This window comes from Sapajus apella, unplaced genomic scaffold, assembly GCF_009761245.1.
Source record: "Sapajus apella isolate SASKATOON/1434 unplaced genomic scaffold, GSC_monkey_1.0 scaffold50, whole genome shotgun sequence".
NCBI classification, from domain to species: Eukaryota; Metazoa; Chordata; class Mammalia; order Primates; family Cebidae; genus Sapajus; species Sapajus apella.
In genome coordinates, this window is record NW_022436990.1 from 11,999,391 (window position 1) to 12,020,296 (window position 20,906).

A 20,906-nucleotide genomic window follows, 5' to 3' on the forward strand; every position below is an offset into this window, starting at 1 on the left:
GTGTTTAAACCAAATATTGCTAATAGCAAGAGAGAATAAACCTAATATATAATACATTTATTATCTTGATATAAAAAATGAATCAAATACTTAAAAGATTTGAATTTTGCCACCGGTTTTCTTTTTATAATTCTCAAGCATTATTTTCAGACCTTCACTTCTCTCTTTTCCTAAATGGAAATAGAAGAGACACATTAATTTAATACATGGGAAAACTCCACAATTACTTTGTAGACTACATTTTTGTACTTACCATTTGAAAACGATTGTGTTTTAGAAGGGTACATTTCTTCAAAATCAGCATTGCTCAGGAGAAACAGTAAAAGTATTTAACTTTTCTTTTAGCTTATCTGTGCAGGCATTCAGTGTCAGAAATACCTTATCTTTTTCCAGTAATCTCAAAAGTATTGTTTTTTTCTTATTGTTTTATAATTATATAAATATATAATTATTTTGTAATAGAAGCATGTTTTAGAAAACTTAGAACCTACAAATACATGAGAAGATGAATTTTTTAATAAGTATACGTATATATATTTACTTAGTTAACAAAGGATTTTGCTAAATGTTGATTTGTAATGCACACTTTTCACTTAATACATGGTTCTTCTGTAGCGCTTTTTGGTTTTTTTGAGACAGGCTGGAGTGCTGTGGCGCAGTCGACTCACTGTGAGCTTCGCCTCCCAGGCTCAAGGGGTCCTCCCACCTCAGCCTCCTCAATAACTGAGACCACAGGCGTGTGACCACACCTGGCTGATTTTTACATTTTTTTTTTTTTTTTTTGTAGAGCCGGGGTTTGTCCATGTTGCTCAGGCTAGTCTTGAACTCCTGGACTCAAACAATCTGCCTGCTGGCCTCCCAAAGTGCTGGGATTACAGGCAAGAGTCACCACACCCAGTCAGCATCGTTTTTAATAGCTTCATAATATTCTGTCAATAATGTGCTATAATTTTATTTAACCAGAGCCCTGTGATGCACATTTAGATTATTTTCATTAAAAAGAAAATGATCAAAATAATTTATTGAGTATCTCTTTAGCTAAATCTTGACACAAATTCATTCCTGTTTCCTTAGCCTCAAGTTGCTAGCAGTTTAGTCAAAGGATAAAGAAAAAATTCAGGAATTTAATTTATATGGAATGGCATTATTTCTTTGATAATAGTTTCCATATTACTTACAACTGATTGATCCTTCTGTCTGAAGACTTTTGAGATTGTAGAGCAGAGTTTGTTTTAAGACAACTTTCAGTACTTTGTTTTTTATTGTCAATATTTGACAGTGCCTGTGTCTCCTGTGTAAGCAGAAGTAATCGAAAAAATATCTTCCAGACAAGATGGAAATACCATTTTTAAGACATTTTAAGTTCTCGATGAAGGAAAATAACTTAAGTACAAGATGGTTCAAATAGTTTTTTTTTTTTTTCTAAAAGAAATGAAAACTGTCAAGTGATTTATGCACTGTTTCCAAAGTTCATTATTTCTACTCAACAAGATGTCATAGTCATTTTTTCCAAAGCAAAGAAGATGAATATGCAAGCAGTCTTACATTTATGAAATTTATTTGCTAAAAAATTGAATATGTTTATAAATAGGAAAGTGGTAGCATTTAGATTTTCTTTTTTTTTTTTTTTTTTTTTTTTTTTTTTGGTGAGACAGAGTCTCACTCTGTTACCCAGTCTGGAGTGCAATGGCACATTCTTGGCTCACTGCAACCTCTGCCTCCCGAATTGAAGTGATTCTCCTTCCTCAGCCTCCAGAGTAACTGGGATTATAGGCCTGGCTAATTTTTGTATTTTTAGTAGAGACAGGGTTTCACCATGTTGGCCAGGCTGGTCTTCAACTCCTGACCTCGGGTGATGCACCCCCCATGGCCTCCTAAAGTACTGGGATAACAGGTGTGAGCTACTGCCCAGATTTAAATTATTGGGTAAAAGAACACTGATTGTTGTTTTTTTTTTTTTTTTTTTTAATAAGTCTTGTCTTAATGAAACATACTCCAGTACTTACTCACATTAGAGAATCTGATTTTTATTTTGTGTATTAGCAGTCAACAAATAACTTTGTTATCTCTGACTTTGAATTTTTTTATTTACGAAACCACTGCCTTTTAGCAAGTTTTTAAATGGTCTTTTCACTGTCATCTATATTAGTCTGAGTTTAATATTAGTAATTTTTCATTCTTCTCGTTATCAAAAACAGTAGTTGGGATTTTTATTTTGCTTTTTATTTCATGGAGACTAGACATTTTAAAATTGTTCATTTGTTGTCTCCTGCCTTTGAAACTGTGATTTGTAGAGATTTATAGAAGTACAAAATACAGTTATCACATGAATGTTTGTACTTAAGCATAATGGATAAAGTATGAGATTATTTGCATAAAGTTAGTAATAAATTTATGCTACAGTTAATAGATTTGTGTACTTCCTCTGCTTTGGTAATCAGAATTACCATAATAGAATTTCATGTTTTTGTGGGTTTGAGCTGTCAGGAGTCAACTTTGTTATGCATATTTGTGTTTTCTTTTAGACAAAAAAGTTACTGTAAATGATTCAACCTCATTTCTTGGTATTTTTTCCCCCTAGATTTTTTAAAAACAGGATTAATATGTAGAAGATTATGCTGCCTCTTCCCTTTTGCTCTTATCTATTTCTTATAAGCAATATCAAATCAGCTGTTACTTACCAGGCAAGTTTCAGGATGTTGTTTGTGCACATATGCATTCACCAGCCTGTTCTTTGCACTGCCTAAATTTACTTTTGTTTTCTAGATTTGAGATTATCTTGCAATTATTTTTTTCCTTAAGCTTATCCTTATTTTATTCCCTATGCAATTTCACTCCACTCTCTTTGTCAACTATAGTTAGAGTTATACACAGTGTTTTTCTCTCTACATAGATCTTTTAGAAAACTGTTTGGCTCTTGCTAAATTTTTCTGTTCTATCTAATTTCCTATATAAACTTTGTATGACTTAAGGTTTTTTGGTCTCTATGAGGTTTAGAAAATATTTGCTCAAAATGTATCAATTTGTCTTGCTTTAAGTAGTTGAAATTAAGAATTGTTAACTTCATTAAGATGAGTGCAAATGATTAATTGTTGAGATTCCGGGGTTTTTTTGGGTATATTCAGTAAGTTTACAGAAGGAGTCCTATGCAGCGTAGTTTTCAGGAAACTTCATGATTTAAATACATGTGAATTGAGTAAAGTGAATTTTCTCTTTAAAACTGTATTACAAACAGCATTACAATTTGTGGATTTGACAGATAACCTTACGTGTGAGTTTTGGTCTTGAGTAACCTAGTTTCAAGTAATTCAAGTTAGCAAGTTGATTTAAAGCCTAGGATTTAGTTTTTTGCATACTGACCACCTGTGATCATAGGTAGGATAACCATCAGGGAAAAACTTATGACAATTGTAGCAGGAAAAACTCAAGGTACAGTAAATATTTGCATTTCTGTGTGCCATTAAAATATGAGAATTTTTTAAGTTTGGTACATAAAACAATCTATAAAGGAAAAGAAAGGCTTTTTATGTCTACTTTATAGATTAAGTCAGTGAGGCCTAGGGTGGCTCTTACAAAACTTTGTGAGCCAGAATATACTGAGTTATCAAAAACTTAACAAGTCACAGTGTTAAACTTCCTAATGACATGGCTGTTTTAAAACCACACAAAGTAGGGGAAAACCCTCAATATTTAACATAATTCTCGAAGACTTAATTATTTTTATGTTCCCTCTTTTTACTGTTTTTCCTCTAGTTTACCATGAGTAAATTTTTCTCAGGCACGAGTATTTAGTTAAATGTGGATTTACTATTCAGCTAAAATAGCTGACGTATCTTTAGCAGATGTACAGCAATATATGTTTTCACTTCTCCATGCTGATCACTACTTTTATCCTGAAAAAGAAATCATTTCTAAAAAAACTCTTCAGTGGAATTTGAGTTTTGTTTTTTTGTGTTTTTGTTTTTGTTTTGTTTTGTTTTGTTTTTTTGCTAATCTTAGTTATAGACCAATGGAAGAAGGTAATGAGATGTTGAACTATTTGGGTGGGTGGGGGCAGAGGTGGGATTCTCTGAATGCTTTGTATGGATTATTCAAGACATTGTATTTTTGAACTATATGTATGTATTATATTGGACTAGAATGCCTCTCCATTAGTACAGTTAATCCTGTGCATGCAGAATCAGTATGACAGAAGGTGCATGAATATTTTCATCAATGAAACAGCACTTAACTTTCTAGCTTGCACTTTTCCAAGTAGTTCGCATGTATTTCATTCATTTGCTTTTATGATGCTGGCTGAATATTTTTTATTAACATTTTTATAAAGATGCAGTGATCTATTTTTATAACATTAGATTTCTAATGTCAGTCCATTGAATGAATAATAACCTTCAAATTTGTGGTTCATAAAAATGAAGCACCATTTAACTGTCGGTATTAAATGTTTAGAGACTTATGACTTGGGCATTTAGAGTTTGAGTTGTGAATACCAGAACTGAGACTGCACCTTTAAAGTATTTTGAATATATGCTATTAGTACATTTTATTATGATTATGTAAAGCTATAACAGTTTACTGCCAACAGCTTGCATTGCCAACTGCTGATTTTTTTTCTTTTAATAATATGCTGCATGTAGATAAAGATGACCTCTCCCCAACTGCTGAGGTTTGGGATGTAGACCAGGGACTAATAAGTAAACTGAAGGAACAGTACAAGAAGGAACGAAAGGGGAAGAAAGGGGTGAAGAGTAAGTGCAGATTCTGACTATTATAATTTTTGTGTTACCAATAATTGAGAAAAAATTCTTCAATTCTGTTATTTTTTTTTGTTGTAACTTAATTTTTTTTGTTTCGTAAAGGGGGCAACTAACTTTAAACTTTGTCTGTTGTATAATTGAAATTTGTTTGTATATAATTTAGGATGTTATTTGATCAAGTAGAAAACCATTTAAAATATATGGGAAGGGAGAAGGGATGATTTTGAGGATTGTTTTTAAGCTTTAAAAACTTTATCAAATTGTTAGGAATATGGGCATTGGAATAAAAACTTAATAAAAATTTGTTCAAAAGGGAGAAAAGTATAAATTTCTCCATTTTTGATACATAGAGTATAGTTAAAACAACTCATATCCAGGTTACATTTCTTAGTTCGGGAATCCTTAGCCCTTTCTATATTTTTTGCTTTCTGTTGTTTGCAGTTGAAGAGCAATTCTCTGCAGTTCAACCGCAAACAACAATAGCAGCCAAAAGAATCTCTTGGGTAGTATTTTTTGGCTACTGTGGTGCAGGAGACCAGGAGTGGGAAGACAGTGGTGACAGTAGGGTTTGTTTAGTCGTTGCTGGATGTCTTGGTGCCTGGATGTATTTTTCATTATGTTGTATATTAACCAATGTATTTATTAAAAGTATAAATCAGCTATAACACTTCTCTCAAGCGATTCACTTCCATTCGGTGAAACAAACTTAGAAGTTGCCACATGAAAAATATCTTCAGATGTATGACTATTAACTGGAGAAACTTGAAACTTATATTTTGGATCTGGTTTGAACTGGCCGTTGACTCCTGCTAGTCTAACATTTTGACTGTATAAAGCAGAAAATAGTTTGAGGAAAAAGGCAAAAACAATATAGACATTCTTTTATGTTTCCTTGGTGACATACATTCATATGTAAAATGGCAGGTGTAAATGGAAAAGTGTGCGAATTTCCTTCAATAAAATATTTTTTGAGTGATTTCATTTTTTGTGAAGGCTAATATGTGAGGTTTTGGGGATTGCACCCGTTAGAAAATTTTCTTTTATAACTTTATGATAGCTTTTGTTATTGCATGTGAATTAAAAGACTATACAGTGAACTGCTTATTGTATTTAAAAACATTTGATACTGAGCTGGGGTTATGTTTAGTTGCTAACATCATTTACCTATAATTCAAGCATGTTGAGTATAAAAGTTTATTTGCATGATTGACTATTTTAGAATAGACAAAATGACATTAGAATTTTAGGTTTTTTTTTTTGTTGTTGTTTGTTTGTTTGTTTGTTTGTTTGAGTCTCGCTCTGTTGCCCAGGCTGGAGTGCAGTAGCGTGATCTCAGCCTACTGCAACCTCTGCCTCCTGGGTTTGAGCAATTTTCCTGCCTCAGCCTCCTGAGTAGCTGCAACTGTAGGTCTGTGCCACCACGCCAGGCTAATTTTTTCTGTTTTTAGTAGAGACAGGGTTTCACCATGTTAGCAAGGATGGTCTCGATCTCCTGACTTCATGATCTGCCCACCTTGGCTTTCCAAAGTGCTGGGATTACAGGCATGAGCCACAGCGCCTAGCCTAGGGTTTTTTTGTTTTTTTTTTTTTAAAAGAAAGTAGTTTATTTTAATAGTGTGTTTATTTTATATATAGTATCATAAACTGACTTAATCTGCTGAAGATTTCTTTTGAAATGTTAGATAATGTTGCTTCTAATTTAAAATAGAAGTATTCCGTTTCCCCCTCAGACTATGACTACACCTATATCTTTTTGAGGCCTAGAAATAAGATAGCAGTCAATTCAAGGTCTTTTTTAGTTGTTGCTTTTAAATTTTTCTAAAAAATTTTTAATTATAAAAAGTATGTTTAAGAAATATTAGATAAACTAAAGCTGAATTTTTAACTCCTCATACAAAATTTTTTTAGAGACAAAGTCTCGATCTGTCACCCAGGTTGGAGTGCAATAGTGCAGATAGATAGCTCAATATAGCCTCAAACTCTCCTGTCCTCAAAGTATCCTCCCACATCAGCCTCCTGAGTAGCTGAGACTACAGGCACATACCACCACACCTGGCTAATATTTTATTTTTAAAAAATTTTTGTAGAGGCGGGGTTTCTCTGTATTGCCCAAGCTTGTCTCGAGCTCTTGGCCTCAAGCCATTCTCTCACCTCAGCTTTTCAGAGTGTTAAATTATAGGCATGAGCCACCCTGCTTGTCCTTATGTTTTTTTAAATTGGAGCTTAGTACACATAATATTATAATTTGCCTACCGCCGTCATAGAAAACATCACTTTATGTCAACAAATAATTCCTTTGTATATGTTTGTGATTTTTTTTCTTTCAAAACAATAGAAAGGAACCCAGTATGTCAAAGAGATGAAAGAGGGCTTCTTTGATTGCATCAGTATCTGGAGACCCCAGATTCGTAACTTAAGGCTTTCATGTCTCAATGTATTCTGTTATTCAGCCCATTCCACTTTAATTTTGATTTCATATCTATTTTTTCAAAAAAAAAATGAACTTTGCTTATATAATCATAAAAATAACACATGCTTATTATTCAGATGAGAAGTACATAGGAATATAAAGAAAAACTATAAAGTGAAAATCACCTGCAATCCTACCACTCAGAGACTTACTGGTTATTTGGTATATATTCATCCATCTTTTCTTAAAAGTCTTTATACATAGCACTTCCTTTTTAATATTTTAGCTAGAGTATTATTGTTGTAATTTAACTCATTCTTTATTTCATAATGTTTCATAGTCATCTAAAATATTTTTGTGGATTTAACCTCGCCTCCATTAGTTAAACTGTAGATTTGTTCTTATTTTAAACATTTTCATAAATATTACTGTCTTTGAGGCTACTAACATAAGTAGATATAGGGATAAGGTCTCTAGCAGAGTGTCTCAGGAAAGATAATTAAGAAATAAATTATGTTTATTTTTTATACTTCCTTTATGGAGTTTTGTAAATTAAAAACTTTTTGCTCTTGAATACAGAATTCAATTTGAAAATGTTGGCTCTGAATCCTTGGCATGAAGATAGAATTTAAGAAAACAAAAACTTTTTTTTTTTTTTTTTTTTTTTGGTTTATGGATCACAGACTTCGAATGATCTTCATTCAAATAGCTCATCATGTTATTAATAAGCTATAATTTTAAATGAAAAGGTAATTCATGAATTTCTAAGTGTTTTTATTATCTAGTCCATGTTGGTTATTATTCTAATATTATTCTTATTTAGCTTTGTATACGTTAGAATAATTATCTGTTGCCTTTTGGTTTCTTTTTTTTTTTTTTTTTATTGATTTCTTTTAAAAAAAATTTTAAAAGAAATTTAAAATGGCGACTCACTCCTGCAATCCCAGAACTTTGGGAGGCCGAGGTGGGTGGATCACAAGGTCAGGAGTTTGAAACCAATGTTGTGAAACCCTGCCTTTACCAAAAAATAAAAAAATTAGCTGGACGTGGTGGTACATACCTGTAATCCCAGCTACTCAGGAGACTGAGGCAGAATTGCTAGAACCTGGGAGGCGGAGGTTGCAGTGAGCCAACATCACACCACTGCACTCCAGCCTGAGCGACAGAGCAAGACTCCGTCTCACACAAAAAAAATTTTTTATCTTACAAATGACACATAATTATAAATGTTTTTGGGATACAGTGTGATGTTTTAATACATTGAATAATGATAAAAATCAGAGTAGTTAGGATATTCATTTCTTTGTGGTTACAGCACTCAATATCCTTTTTTCTAGCTACCCTGAAATATAGAATACATTATTACTAGCTATAGTCACCCTACTGTGTTACAGAACCAGAACTTATTCTACCTACGTAAACGTAAACTTGTATACATTTACCAATCTTGATTTTTTTTCTTTATTCCAGAATTTGTTAGTAATTCACACCTACTAGATTAGCACTAAGCTTCTACAGATTTTTTTCACCTCAGCTTCTTAAAGGGAAGAAAACTATTTGCTAACTTTACCGTATGGAATCAGCAGATGTAATCCAGTCTTTTTCTCTTTTTTTTTTTTTTTTGGAAGGGAAAGAGAAAAATGGCAAGAATGCTGACTTTTTAACTTTGTAAAGACTCATTCAAGATTTGACTTTTAAATGGAAAGGCTTCTAAAATCAAGTGCTAAGTTAAAGTTTCTGTGTCTTCCAGCTTGTTCACTCTATCCCACCCTTCTTTTTTTTCCCCCACCCAGGCAAGAGGAAAAGGGATTAAAAGTGACAGCCTTGTCTTGGAGTGTAGACCCACTTCAGTATTTCCCTCTTACTAAGTGAGATATACAATATAATTGAGATGTATTTTATCTTATTAATACTCTAAGAGTCAAGACCATGAAACTAAAGAGGCTTGATGCACTTATTTTGATTTCAGGCTTCAAAGGGTTAAGCTTTCTTTTCCATTTAACTTTTTATTTTGACATAATTTCTGACTTAAGAAAATTTTGTGAGAATAGTACAGAGAATTTCATATACTTTTCACCCAGGTTATCCACCACATGTTAACACTTTACCACACTTGCTTTTCCCTTTCCTTTCTGTAAATATATTATTATTTTTTTTTTATTTGTTTTTTGAGACAGGGTCTCACTCTGCTGCCCTGGCTGTAGTGTAGTAGCACATCATAGCTCACTGAAACCTCAAACTACTGGGCTCAAGCAATCTTCCCACTCCCGCCTCCCAAGTAGCTGGGACCACAGGTGTGAACCACCATGCCTGGCTAATTTTTAAATTTTTTAATACACAGGATCTCTGTGTGTTGCCCAGGTGCGTCTCAAACTTCTAGCCTCAGGTGATTGTCCCACGTCAACTTCCCAAAGCGTTAAGATTTGAGGCATGAGGCTAGGTGTGGTGGCTCACATCTGTAATCCAGCACTTTGGGAGGTCGAGGTGGGCAGATCACCTGAGGTCAAGAGTTCAAGACCAGCCTGGCCAACAGGGTGAAAACTTTTGTTTTTTGTTTTTCAGTTTTTTTTTTTCTTTTTTTTTTTTTTTTGGGAATAATTCAGAAAACTGAGTTGTAGACATGGTATTCTTTAAATAAATTAGCATATATTTATACAAAGACATTCTCGTATATGACCACAGTACAGTCATGAGAATCAGGAAGTAAACATTGATGCAATGCTAATATCTAAGCTAAAACTCAGTTTTCTTTCACTTTTTAATAATTAATATGTTTTCTGTAATTTGGGAGGAGTGTGAAGGAATGTTCTGAATTAATCTTTTGTAAAAATGTTGGTAGCATTTTTCTAACTTTAAGGTCTCCATTTGTGCTGTATTTTATATCTTAGTAAAAACATACAAACCAGTAATGATTAAAAATCACACAGTGAACAAAGCATCTGAAATATGGAGGTTGTAGTTAGAATATGACAGAGCAGCTAAAAATCTTTTAAGACTTTGATATTTGTCACTCCTTTTCAACATGGAAAGGTTAAACTGTGGATTATAATAATGTAATTTTCCTTTTATAGGAGCTGTTATAGCCTGTTACTGTTAAGCTATATTATACCTATACAATTTAAACTTACCAATAAAAGATTATTTCATTTCTTGTCTTCAAAAGATGTTCCCCATTTTAAAAATTCACATTTTGGGAATATGTATGTTTTTAGTCCTGGTTCTCAGTGGGTGGACTTTCCTTAATTTTCCTAATTATTCTGGTTTATGCTGACTTTTCTGTCTTTTCTGTGTATAGAATATGATTTTTTGCCATCTCCCTTCTTTCCTTTACTGGTGTTTCAGAATTGCTATGTACCTCCTGGCTTGATTATCAATACATTAGAAAAGCAGGAAGTCTTTTAACTTTTTCAGTTTGTTTTAATGTAAATTGTAAGTAAGCTGCCCTGAATCATTTTCTAATTTTTATTTTTACAGTTTTATATTGTCATTTCCTTTTCTAGATCCAAGAAAACATGTCACGAGGAAATACAGTTTTTTAAAGTATGACTTCAAGCCACATATTCAAAATTAGGCATTTGAATACCTTTAAGAAGAAATTACTCTTACAATAGGTTTTTTAAAAAGCCTATTTTTTTTTTTTGCTTACACTACAAATTATTTGTTATGATTAAGCTACTTCCATTTAGCAGATAGTACTAATTCCAAGAGCCCACAGAATAGTTATATTCTCTCTCCTGCCTCAAAGACAAAAAATTATTTTGTAGCAAAGAGATACTATTTTTACCTAGGAATGTGGTTTTATGTTTCTGGCTTTAATTTCACAATTTTAAAACAAACTATTCGTGTCCTTTAACTCAGGATTTTTTTCTTTCTTTTCAAGAAAATAGCTTAGGTATTTTGCCTAGGATCAGAATGTATCAGATTGATACTCTTTAATCAGTGCACTTTTTAAAACCAAAGACTCACTTTGCAGTTGAAGTTATTTTTTCTTATTATTGTGATCTCGTATTTATTTAAGACGAACAGTTGTCATGTGAAAACTTTAGTTACAACAGTAGAAAATAGAACAGATCTAGCAAACATGACTTAAGTAAATTTTCATGCTAAAATAAGCTTATCTTTTCCAGATTGTTTGCCTACTACAGTTAGTTTTGCTTCAGAATATAAAAGTTGATGAACAAAGGGAGGGCTCGTTTGAGAAATGGAAAATGTTAGATTTATTCAAAAGTACTATTTTACTTATAGAGGGCATAGGAAGATAAATTTCATGGCATGAGTGTGTATGTGTGTGAGTGGAATTTGAAAATGTAACAGTAGTCTATAGTTTGGCTTACACAAGGCATAATTAGTATGTTTTTCATTGTGTTGTAGTCTATTTAGAGGATTATGCATTTATATAGGACTTTGTATTTGTTAAGAGGTAGGTGGGTTGTATTCGTAGTAGTAGGAAAGTTTTCCTAGCTGGGCACAGTGGCTTCATGCCTGCAATCCTAGCACTTTGGGATGCTTAAGAGAGAGGATTGCTTGACTCCAGGAGCTTAGTACCAGGCTGGGCAGTATGGTGAGACCATCTCTACAAAATATAAAATACAAAAATTAGCTGGGCATAATAGTGCATACCTGTGGTTCCAGCTACTCTGGAGACCAAGGTAGGAGGATTGTCTGAGCCTAAAGTAGACCAGCCTGGACAACGTGGTGAGACCCTGTCTTTACAAAAGTTTTTAAAAAATTAGCCAAGCATGGTGGTGCATGCCTGTGGTCCCAGCTCCTGGGCATGCTGAAGTAGAAGGATCGCTTGAGTCCAGAAGGTCAAGAGCCAAGGAACTTGAGGCTGCAGAGAGCCATGTTTGTGTCACTGCATTCAAGTTTTCCTTGCTGTAAGAATTAGAACAAGTATTTGTACTTCTGTAAATTTCAGTTTTTAATTAGTGTTTAATGCATCTTCAAATACGCCTTTAAATATTGATATTAATATTGTCTAGTATTCTGTTATACCGCTACAGTTTTTTCATTATTGTTAATAAGACTTCAGATTTTTTATTTGAAGTTGTTTTGTTGCATTTATTATGTTTAGAATATTGGATAGGTTTAGAAAGAAAACAAAGACATTAAATTTACAGTTGCAAGATGCTTGACCAGGCCTGGTGGCTCATGCCTGTAATCCCAGCACTTTGGGAGGCTGAGGCTGGTCGATCACCTGAGGTCAGGAGTTCGAGACCAGCCTGGGCAACCTGGTGAAACCCCATCTCTACTAAAAACAGAAAATCAGCCGGGTGTGGTGGTGGACGCCTGTAATTCCAGCTACTCAGGAGGCTGAGGCAGGAGAATTATTTGAACCCAGGAGGCAGAGGTTGCCGTGAGTGAGCCGAGATCGTACCGCTGCACTCCATCCTGAGCAACAAGAGTGAAACTTTGTCTCAAAAAAAAAAAAAAAAAAAGAAAAAAAAAAAAAAAAAAGATGTTCTACACAATAGAGTTAAGACTGCTAATTATGAAATCTGCTTTCATCTTTTGGCAGCTTTTGAGAAACTAGGATTAGAGCAGGGAAGTTCCATTTTTTTCCTCAACTTGGCACTGTGTCGCATAGAGGCTATTTTACATAAAATATTATATAATTTGGGATCCTCAGTTTGAAAAGTAGCTTTCATAGCAGCTCCTAATTTCTTTCCCTCTATATCTCCCAGTTCATGTGTACAGAAAGATTATGACTTTACATTATCTGTAACAAAACTTTCTGTCGAGCATTTATGTTTCACATTAGCTATCATATAATGAAATTATTTACAAGGTAATATTTATTAAAGGCATTTTATGTTACATATAAATAAGAGAACGGGGAAAGATCAACAAAAGCTTTACAGAAGAGATGGAACTGGTGTGGAGGAATGGGTAGCATGTGGATAGACTGAGGTTTGTGTTAGAAGATTGGGGGAGGGAGAGAGAGAGTGTGTGTGTGTGTAGAAAGTATTCTCACCTTTCTGAGAATGGGTGAGGACAGCTACGACAAAATATGGCCGAAGTAATCTCAGTGAACACTGAAACTATATGGTAACGTTTTGACTGGAAAATGAAGGGAGTTAAAAGATAAGATGGGGTAGAAAAAATAGGATCAGATTATGAAGCACTTGCAAGGTTAAGTACATGATTTTAGTTAACTTTGATCCAAAGAGTTTTTAAGTACTACTTGTGGTTTCTAAGCGAAAGGAGATGTAATAAATGTGATAATTTTGGAAAATTAGTTTAGTTGTAGTATTATGAATGTGATTGAAGATAAATGGAGCTTGGAGATAGAAAAAACAATTAGGAAACTTATAGTAATTCATAAGATTGAAAGCCTTGATTAAAGTCAATAGAAAGAGATAAACTTGGAGAATACTTTAAAGGAAGGTTCTTTTTAAAAACAGCCCCCACCTTTTTACAATTTTACAAGTTGAAGAAGAGTTTAAATATGGTTGCAAAATTTTAAGAACCAAAATTAAATAAATGGTGGTGGTAGTCATACAGGTGGGAAAGTTACAAAGGGAGCTATTTTGCAAGAAATCATGATGTTTATTTTCTTTTACATTGAATTTAATTGGTGGTTGGACATCCAGTTGACAGTTTTTTGTTAGAGAATTTGTTTACGGTCATTTCACTGTGGGAGGAAGCCCTCAGATAACACTGAGTTTTTAAATTATTATTATTTAGGAAATTCAGGCTATGTGACATATTCCCCAATCCAGAAGTAGAGTTGTTTAAGCATTTCTAAGAAGTTAGGAATTACTGCAAAATAGGATCGATAAATGTGTAAAAGTCCACCTATTTCCACTAAGTTTTACTAACTAATTGCTTGGCATTTTGTTAAGGATACATAGATGAGTAATAGTTCTTAGAGTTACTTACACTTAAATAGCCACGGTGCACTTAAAAATATATAGCAGTCGAATTCACCCATTAATGTTGTTGTTAGTAAATATAAGGTCATAATGATTGACCTTGGACTTACCTATTTTATTTTTTTTAACCTTATGTAGATTATAAAGCATTGTCTTTTCAAAGTATTTTTTCTGACAGTCTTAAAACTTTTCTTTCAAAATATATGATTGAAAATAAATTATTCTGCCATTTCTAAAATTCAAAGTTAAAGAATATTCCACAATACTACAGAGCTTTTGAGTTTCATATATTTTGGCCTGAATTATCCAGGCAACAGCCAAAATTCTTCCCTTATATTTATGGCTCGTGACAGTGTTGAATTTTCATATCATTATGAGAAACTCAGAGATCTTATGGATAAATCAGATTTTTCAGATTTGGGAAAAGTGAAAAAAACATTTTGAAAGAAATTTGGGTTGATTTGTTAATGACAAATTTGGGCTAACATGGCAGGAAAATATCCATGGAAATACCAGGTAAAGTTAATTGTTTGTTGCACCCTCATAAAAACTATTTTTGCTTATTCCTTTGTTAACATTTTTAAACAGTGAATTATGTTGATAAGCCCTTGTTTTATTCTTTACACTGGTAAATGTTAACCTTAAACACCAAAATTTTCCTTTGTTTTAATGATACCTTCCATGTCTGTGAGCTTACAGAACGTTAAAGAACTCTCTCTAGTCTATGGAGATATATGTATGTAATATATGTGTATCGTTAGAGAGAGACATATGTCTCCACAGAAATAGTGAATATTGAAAATATTTAAACTCAGTGTGTTTTGGGGGATGGTATGGAAAATGGAAGACATCTTTAATTTTCTGGTGTTTTAATAACTGGGACTTCTTAATAGTCTGTTTTGTTAATAAATTGGTTTTAAAGGCTGCTGGCAAGTCAAGCGGTAGCCATTAAATGAACCTCTACTGCTGACATTAATTTACAGGGGCCAACAGGACAAAACTCTACGACATGATAGCTGATCTGGGAGATGATGAGCTGCCCCACATCCCTTCAGGAATCATTAATCAGTCTAGGTCAGCCTCTACTAGAATGACTGATCATGAAGGTGCAAGAGCAGAGGAAGGTACAAAATTTAGCTACCATGTTTATTTACATTGCAGAAGACCTTAAATCCAGATCACATCTTAATATTGCAACTAGGCTACTGTTTAAAATGCTGATGATCATTTTATATGATCTTTAGAGAAGGTGTTGGGCAAGCTCTTGATATAATTGTTTAGGGATTTTGAAATTTCTGGCTTCTATTTCTTTATATTTTGTTTCTATTTTTAATGTGAGCAGGAGTTGTTTCCATCACAGGTAAATTCAGAGCACTTTCTTAAATGTAATTTTAACTACAGATCTAGTAACGGGAAAATAATAATTTACAAAAACAAACTTAATACATATGGAAAAACAACTCATTTTATCTTACTGCTTAAATTTAGCATTGTGCTTGAATTTTTTTTTTTTTCTCGAGCCAATCTCATTGTCACCCAGGCTGGAGTGCAGTGGCACGATCTTGGCTCACTGCAATCTCTGCCTCCTGGGTTCAGGTGAGTCTCCTGCCTCAGCCTCCCAAGTAGCTGGGACTACAGCCTCATGCTACCACGTCTGGCTAATTTTTTGTATCTTTAGTAGAGATGGAGTTTCACCACGTTAGGCTGGTCTCGAACTCCTGACCTCAAGTGATCTGCCTACCACAGCCTCCCACAGTGCTGGTATTACAGATGTGAGCTACAGTGCCCAACCTGGTACTTTAAATATATGTTACTTTAAAAAACATATGTATCTGTTGCCTAAATTAATCCTTTGAGAATAAGGCAGCAGCATCATTCTTTAACTTGGTAGCAAGTATATGCTGCCTAGTAATGAATTTTGTAAAATTTGCTTAAACCAGAAATGCGTAGGAAATGAAAGTACTACTTAAGCATTTTTTCCAAAATTGATTTTAGCCAAAGATATATAGATATACTTGAATCATGTATTACTCTAAGTCTAGATATTTATAAGTATTGAATCTGAATTTTTAACCAAAGATTATTGTGATATATGAGCTATAATAATTTAGCATATGCATTAAATTTCATTGATGTTAGTGCCTTTGCTGTATAAAGAGCATTTATTTGAAGCCACAGTCAAAAAATTTTAAATGTATCTTGTTCCCTTTTAAGATTTCCCTAGTGGCACATTTCCTTTCAGTTAAATAATTTTGCATTTTTTCCTTCTCATAATTTACCATTTAATTCACTCACCTTTTTTAAAGAAAAAAAAAAAAACCACTAAAATAATAAAATCATTCAAAGCAGAATGAATGAAAAATGAAAGTGCCTGTTAATTTATTCACATCTCATTTCCACTATTGAGATATATTGCTGTTTTACTTTAGAAGTATTTTCTAAAATACACATAGCAACTCCATTATTTTTTATTTTATGCATTTAGTGGTGATTTTGCTTCTTTCATTTTTGGTCTGCTTTGCCAAATATGCGTAGTACAAGTTGTTAAAATTTTTGTAATTAATGTACATTTAAACTGCAACTTTTGCAGTTTAAGTCAAAGCCATGTTAGCAGTGTGGGCCCTTTTAAATGTTTCAAACCAATGACATACAAGAAAAAGCCAGTCAAGGCACACACTGCACAAAAACCAACTTAGAGCTCTCTATGTATGTGTGTTTATGTGTTAATGTGTGTGTTTTAAAGAATGAATATAGGTCAGTGATCTGTTTCTTGATGCTGGGAAGAGGGTGAGGGGAGAAATTTAAGTGTGAACTTGATTACAGTTTTTAAAGGATTGATCTTACTGGAATTTGTTACTTAAAGAGATGTGAGTTTGGCTTCAAGCTAAGAAGGCAGCACTGGAGTACACAATTTTCTTATTTTCCATGGCAGCCCCCAACTCCCTTCTTTGCTTTTGAAGTCCATGTCATACCTCATTTTATAAAGAACAACTGTCTGTTTTCTAGGAGTAGTACTTCTACATTACAATCTTCTAGACTACTGCTACTAAAGACTTGAGACATACCATGTTGCCACTGTTATAAGTGGAATCTGTTACCTGGGCTAAGTTCTTTAGGTTTAATAAAATTGGAGGAGAAAGAGTTCAGTATGAGAGCTACAGGCTTCCTTGGTCATAAGTGTCCATCAAAAGAAAGATTAGTTACAGAAGTCTGAAAAAAGCCTTGTATTTCATAGCCCCATTATGCTAGTATTGTTCGATTACTTGACGAAATCTCTTAGGCCTCCTAATAAAATGTGTTAAAATTTCCATCATTAAATTAAAAACTAAACAAGGCATACTAGCTTATGCCTGCAATTGTAGCACTTTGGGAGCCCAAGGCAGGAGGATCACTTGAGCCCTGGACTTCAAGACCAGCCTGGGCAGCATAGCAAAACCCTGTCTCTATTAGAAAAAAAAAGAAATTAAAACTACTTCTTTTAATAATTATATTTTTCTTTTAACTACTAATGATATTTTTGTGCTGTGGGTAATTATATTACCATTAACGAAATGAATTTTTAGGATAGAAATTAATTTCCTTGCAGGGAAATAAGGGCAAACAAATGAGTATCTTCTGTGATTACCATATGCCACACTAATGGATAATATGGAAAGCAGAGGTAATAGTATAAAAGATTTTTTGCACATATATGTGTAAATAAATGCTGAATAAGCAGAATAGCTCGCTATATCTACTTAAGTATATGTCATAAAATATATGTGTGTGTATAGAGAAAAATGACAGAAATGTAGTAAAATGATTAATTACAAATGAGTATAATACTAATTTTTTGTCAAGTACAATTAATCCATAACTCTAGTAAAACTAATGTTGTCCAGACACTTCCCTTCACATGTTTCTAAATTGGTCAGTGGCTGATCAGAGATAGTCCTGCAAAATAATTTGTTATGTTAAAGTTATTTTATTGGGCTTTTGAGATTTGTGTCATTGAATGTTTGTATAATTGCGAGTGGGAGGAATTGTTGCATTTTGTTCCAAGTTTCCTTAGAAACAAATTATGAGTTTAAAGTAAAAATATTTTTGTCCTAGAGAGAAATGCTTGAGTAAATATTTTCTAATGACTTTTACATAATTGTCCTTAAACATAAGTTTAAATTAGTGATTTTATAGTTTTTAGCTGCTTCTGCTATTGCCAATAATGGCATACTAATAATTTGTAGGAAAAGATCAATGCTACAGATTATTCAGATTCAATAAGTGTCATCATTGAAAGATTAAATACTTCTTAATATCTCTATATATTTTGTGTCAGGTGCTTTCAGATTCATTCTAGATTAAGTACTGAATCAGAACTTCATTTTAGAACCCTATTTGAGTCAGATTATATAGCTTACTTTGATAGGATAAAATAACAAGATATTCTAAATAAAGATGAATTTTATCTTGCCTTAGTATATATGTGAATTGTGTCTTCTCAGGATTATTTTCAGTACTATTCGTGATACTGTCAAATTTCATTACACCTCTTATGTTTCCTGTAGCATATTTATATCATCATTTTTCATGGGAATTTTTAAAAAATTGATAATCAGCTTGATTTTTTGCATAATGTTTCCCTTTTAAATTTGCTCATGAATTTTAAATGTGTTTTGATATGTTGAGTTTTATAATGATTTGAGTATTTCTCCCTTGTTATCTTAATGTGAAAATTTTGCTTTCAAAGCATGTTTGAAATGATGTTGAAGACTGGTGCTTAAACTATGACTGTTACAACAAAATATTTAGATAATAGCCATACAGTTATGGCAGAGTTTAATTGGTCAATAGCATGTATAGAAAGGAAAACACATTTTAAATAATTGGAACTGCTAATATTAACATGAAAGGCTGTAATAATACACATGATATAGTCAAGAAAACTAAGAAGCTCCACCTGTTTGAAACGGCAAATCTAATCAGAAGTTAAAGCTCTTTGGTCAAGATAAGTTGCTTCAGTTTAGAATGTCATGATAACTAGAATGGTACATTAAAACAAAAATGGTAGCCAAAGCTTTAAAGCTGGAAGAGAGGCTGGGCACAGTGGCTCACACCTGTAATCCCAGCACTTTGGGAGGCCAAGGTGGGCGGATCTCTTTAGGTTAGGAGTTTAAGACCAGCCCGGCCAACATGGTGAAACCCCTTCTCTACTAAAAATAGAAAAATTAGCCGGGCGTGGTGGTAGACACCTGTAATCTTAGCTACTTGGGAGGCTGAGAAAGAATTCCTTGAACCCAGGAGCTGGAGGTTGCAGTGAGCCAAGATCATGCCACTGCACTCCAGCCTGAGCAACAGAGCAAGACACTGTCTCAGACAGACAAGCAAGCAAACAAACAAAAGCTAGAAGACATTCTGAAGACCATATGGATTAACCTTTTATAGAAAGAAACTGACATTGTTGGCAGAAGAACTTGTTTCTAGACCGTTGTTATTACTGAAGGAATCTGAACAATTAAAGCTTCATTCTAGTGAACTGATATACTGTATAGCAGACTGTAAACTATTTACATTTCAATGTTTGTATTAGTTTTTATCAGGGACTAGAATGCCTAGTACTTCTTTAGAAAGCAAAAGGACTGAGTAATAACCTATTATCATTTAAAAAATACTGTATTAACTACTTTGAGGTCCTTGAGGGTCGTGGTAGACGTTTCCCCCATGAATGGCAAAAATTTGATATTTAACTCCATTATTTAATCAAAATTTGTCCTATTTCTTATTTAACATGTAAACTATAATTGTATTGAAGCAATAAGAGATTTAGACAGACATTGCTTTTGTTCCCCACGTTCCACCCCAGAATAATATATCTAGTGCACATTTTTTTTGTGGACAGTTAATACACCGCAGTTCCATCACATTTATTTAGCACTGCTTAGTAACAGGATTTTTTGAGTGGAAGTGGGAAAATAAAAATTAATTATATTACTGAATATTGTAACTGTTAAGTGCTTAAATTTTCCCCACAATATTGTCTTGTACTGTATGATTTTTCAGCATTTAAGAAGCGGTTTTGTTCTTTATAGCTGAACCAATAACGTTTCCATCTGGAGGAGGCAAGTCATTTATTATGGGTTCTGATGATGTTTTGTTAAGTGTACTGGGCCTTGGAGACCTTGCAGACTTGACGGTAACAAATGATGCAGACTATAGTTATGATGTAAGTGCAGTTTTATTTTTAATTTTTTAATGATTTAATAGAAGGCTCCTTATTTTTTGGAATCACTTATAAACAGAATTAATATCAAGGTGCATGGAAAAGATAAGTTTGTGTCAATGTGTTGATTTGAAGTGACATGTAATTTTTCTTCTATAACTACTTTCTTTGTGGCATTTAAATTTTTCTTAGGTATTTTGGTGAATTAGCTAGAGGTTTGGAATGATTACTTTAATATATTGGTCAATAAATATATCTTGAGTAGTCAACTCTCAATTATTTCAAATTAAGCTATATTTTGGTGTTAACAAGAAAAAAGAAAAAAGCCTGATCATATATTTGCCTTCAGAATACTTCCTAAAAAGCATGTTTTATTTTTGAACTTTTATTTTCTTAAGGAAATATTTTAAAGTTTCTGAACGTTTTAAAGTTAGCTTGCATCATTTCCTGAATACTTAAATCCTTCATTAGAGGGATAGGGAGAGGATGGAAAGGATGGGGAGTCCAGCGTTAGAGGTGAAACTTGTCTTGGATTTAATTTTTTCTAGACATTTAATATTTCAATTGAGAGTTAACTATACTTGTTAGATCTTTATGTTAATTGCAGTTTTTCAGCAATTTTTTTCTTTTTATAATGAATTTCTTTTTCTACATTTTATACTTACGTT

At 33.1% G+C, this 20,906-nt stretch overlaps 1 protein-coding gene across 4 annotated transcripts in view; it reads left to right on the forward strand.

Annotated features, from left to right (window-relative positions):
• STRN3 (striatin 3) overlaps nucleotides 1-20,906 on the forward strand; it is a 121,174-nt gene that overhangs the window by 79,077 nt on the left and 21,191 nt on the right. The window contains exons 8-10 of one of the 4 annotated variants that reach the window (XM_032242613.1): nucleotides 4,638-4,748; nucleotides 15,026-15,166; nucleotides 20,108-20,241. In XM_032242613.1, the coding sequence (XP_032098504.1) occupies nucleotides 4,638-4,748; nucleotides 15,026-15,166; nucleotides 20,108-20,241 (386 nt within the window). The remainder of the gene's footprint in view (nucleotides 1-4,637; nucleotides 4,749-15,025; nucleotides 15,167-20,107; nucleotides 20,242-20,906) is intronic. The other 3 variants (XM_032242616.1, XM_032242614.1, XM_032242617.1) reach the window with 3 other exon arrangements.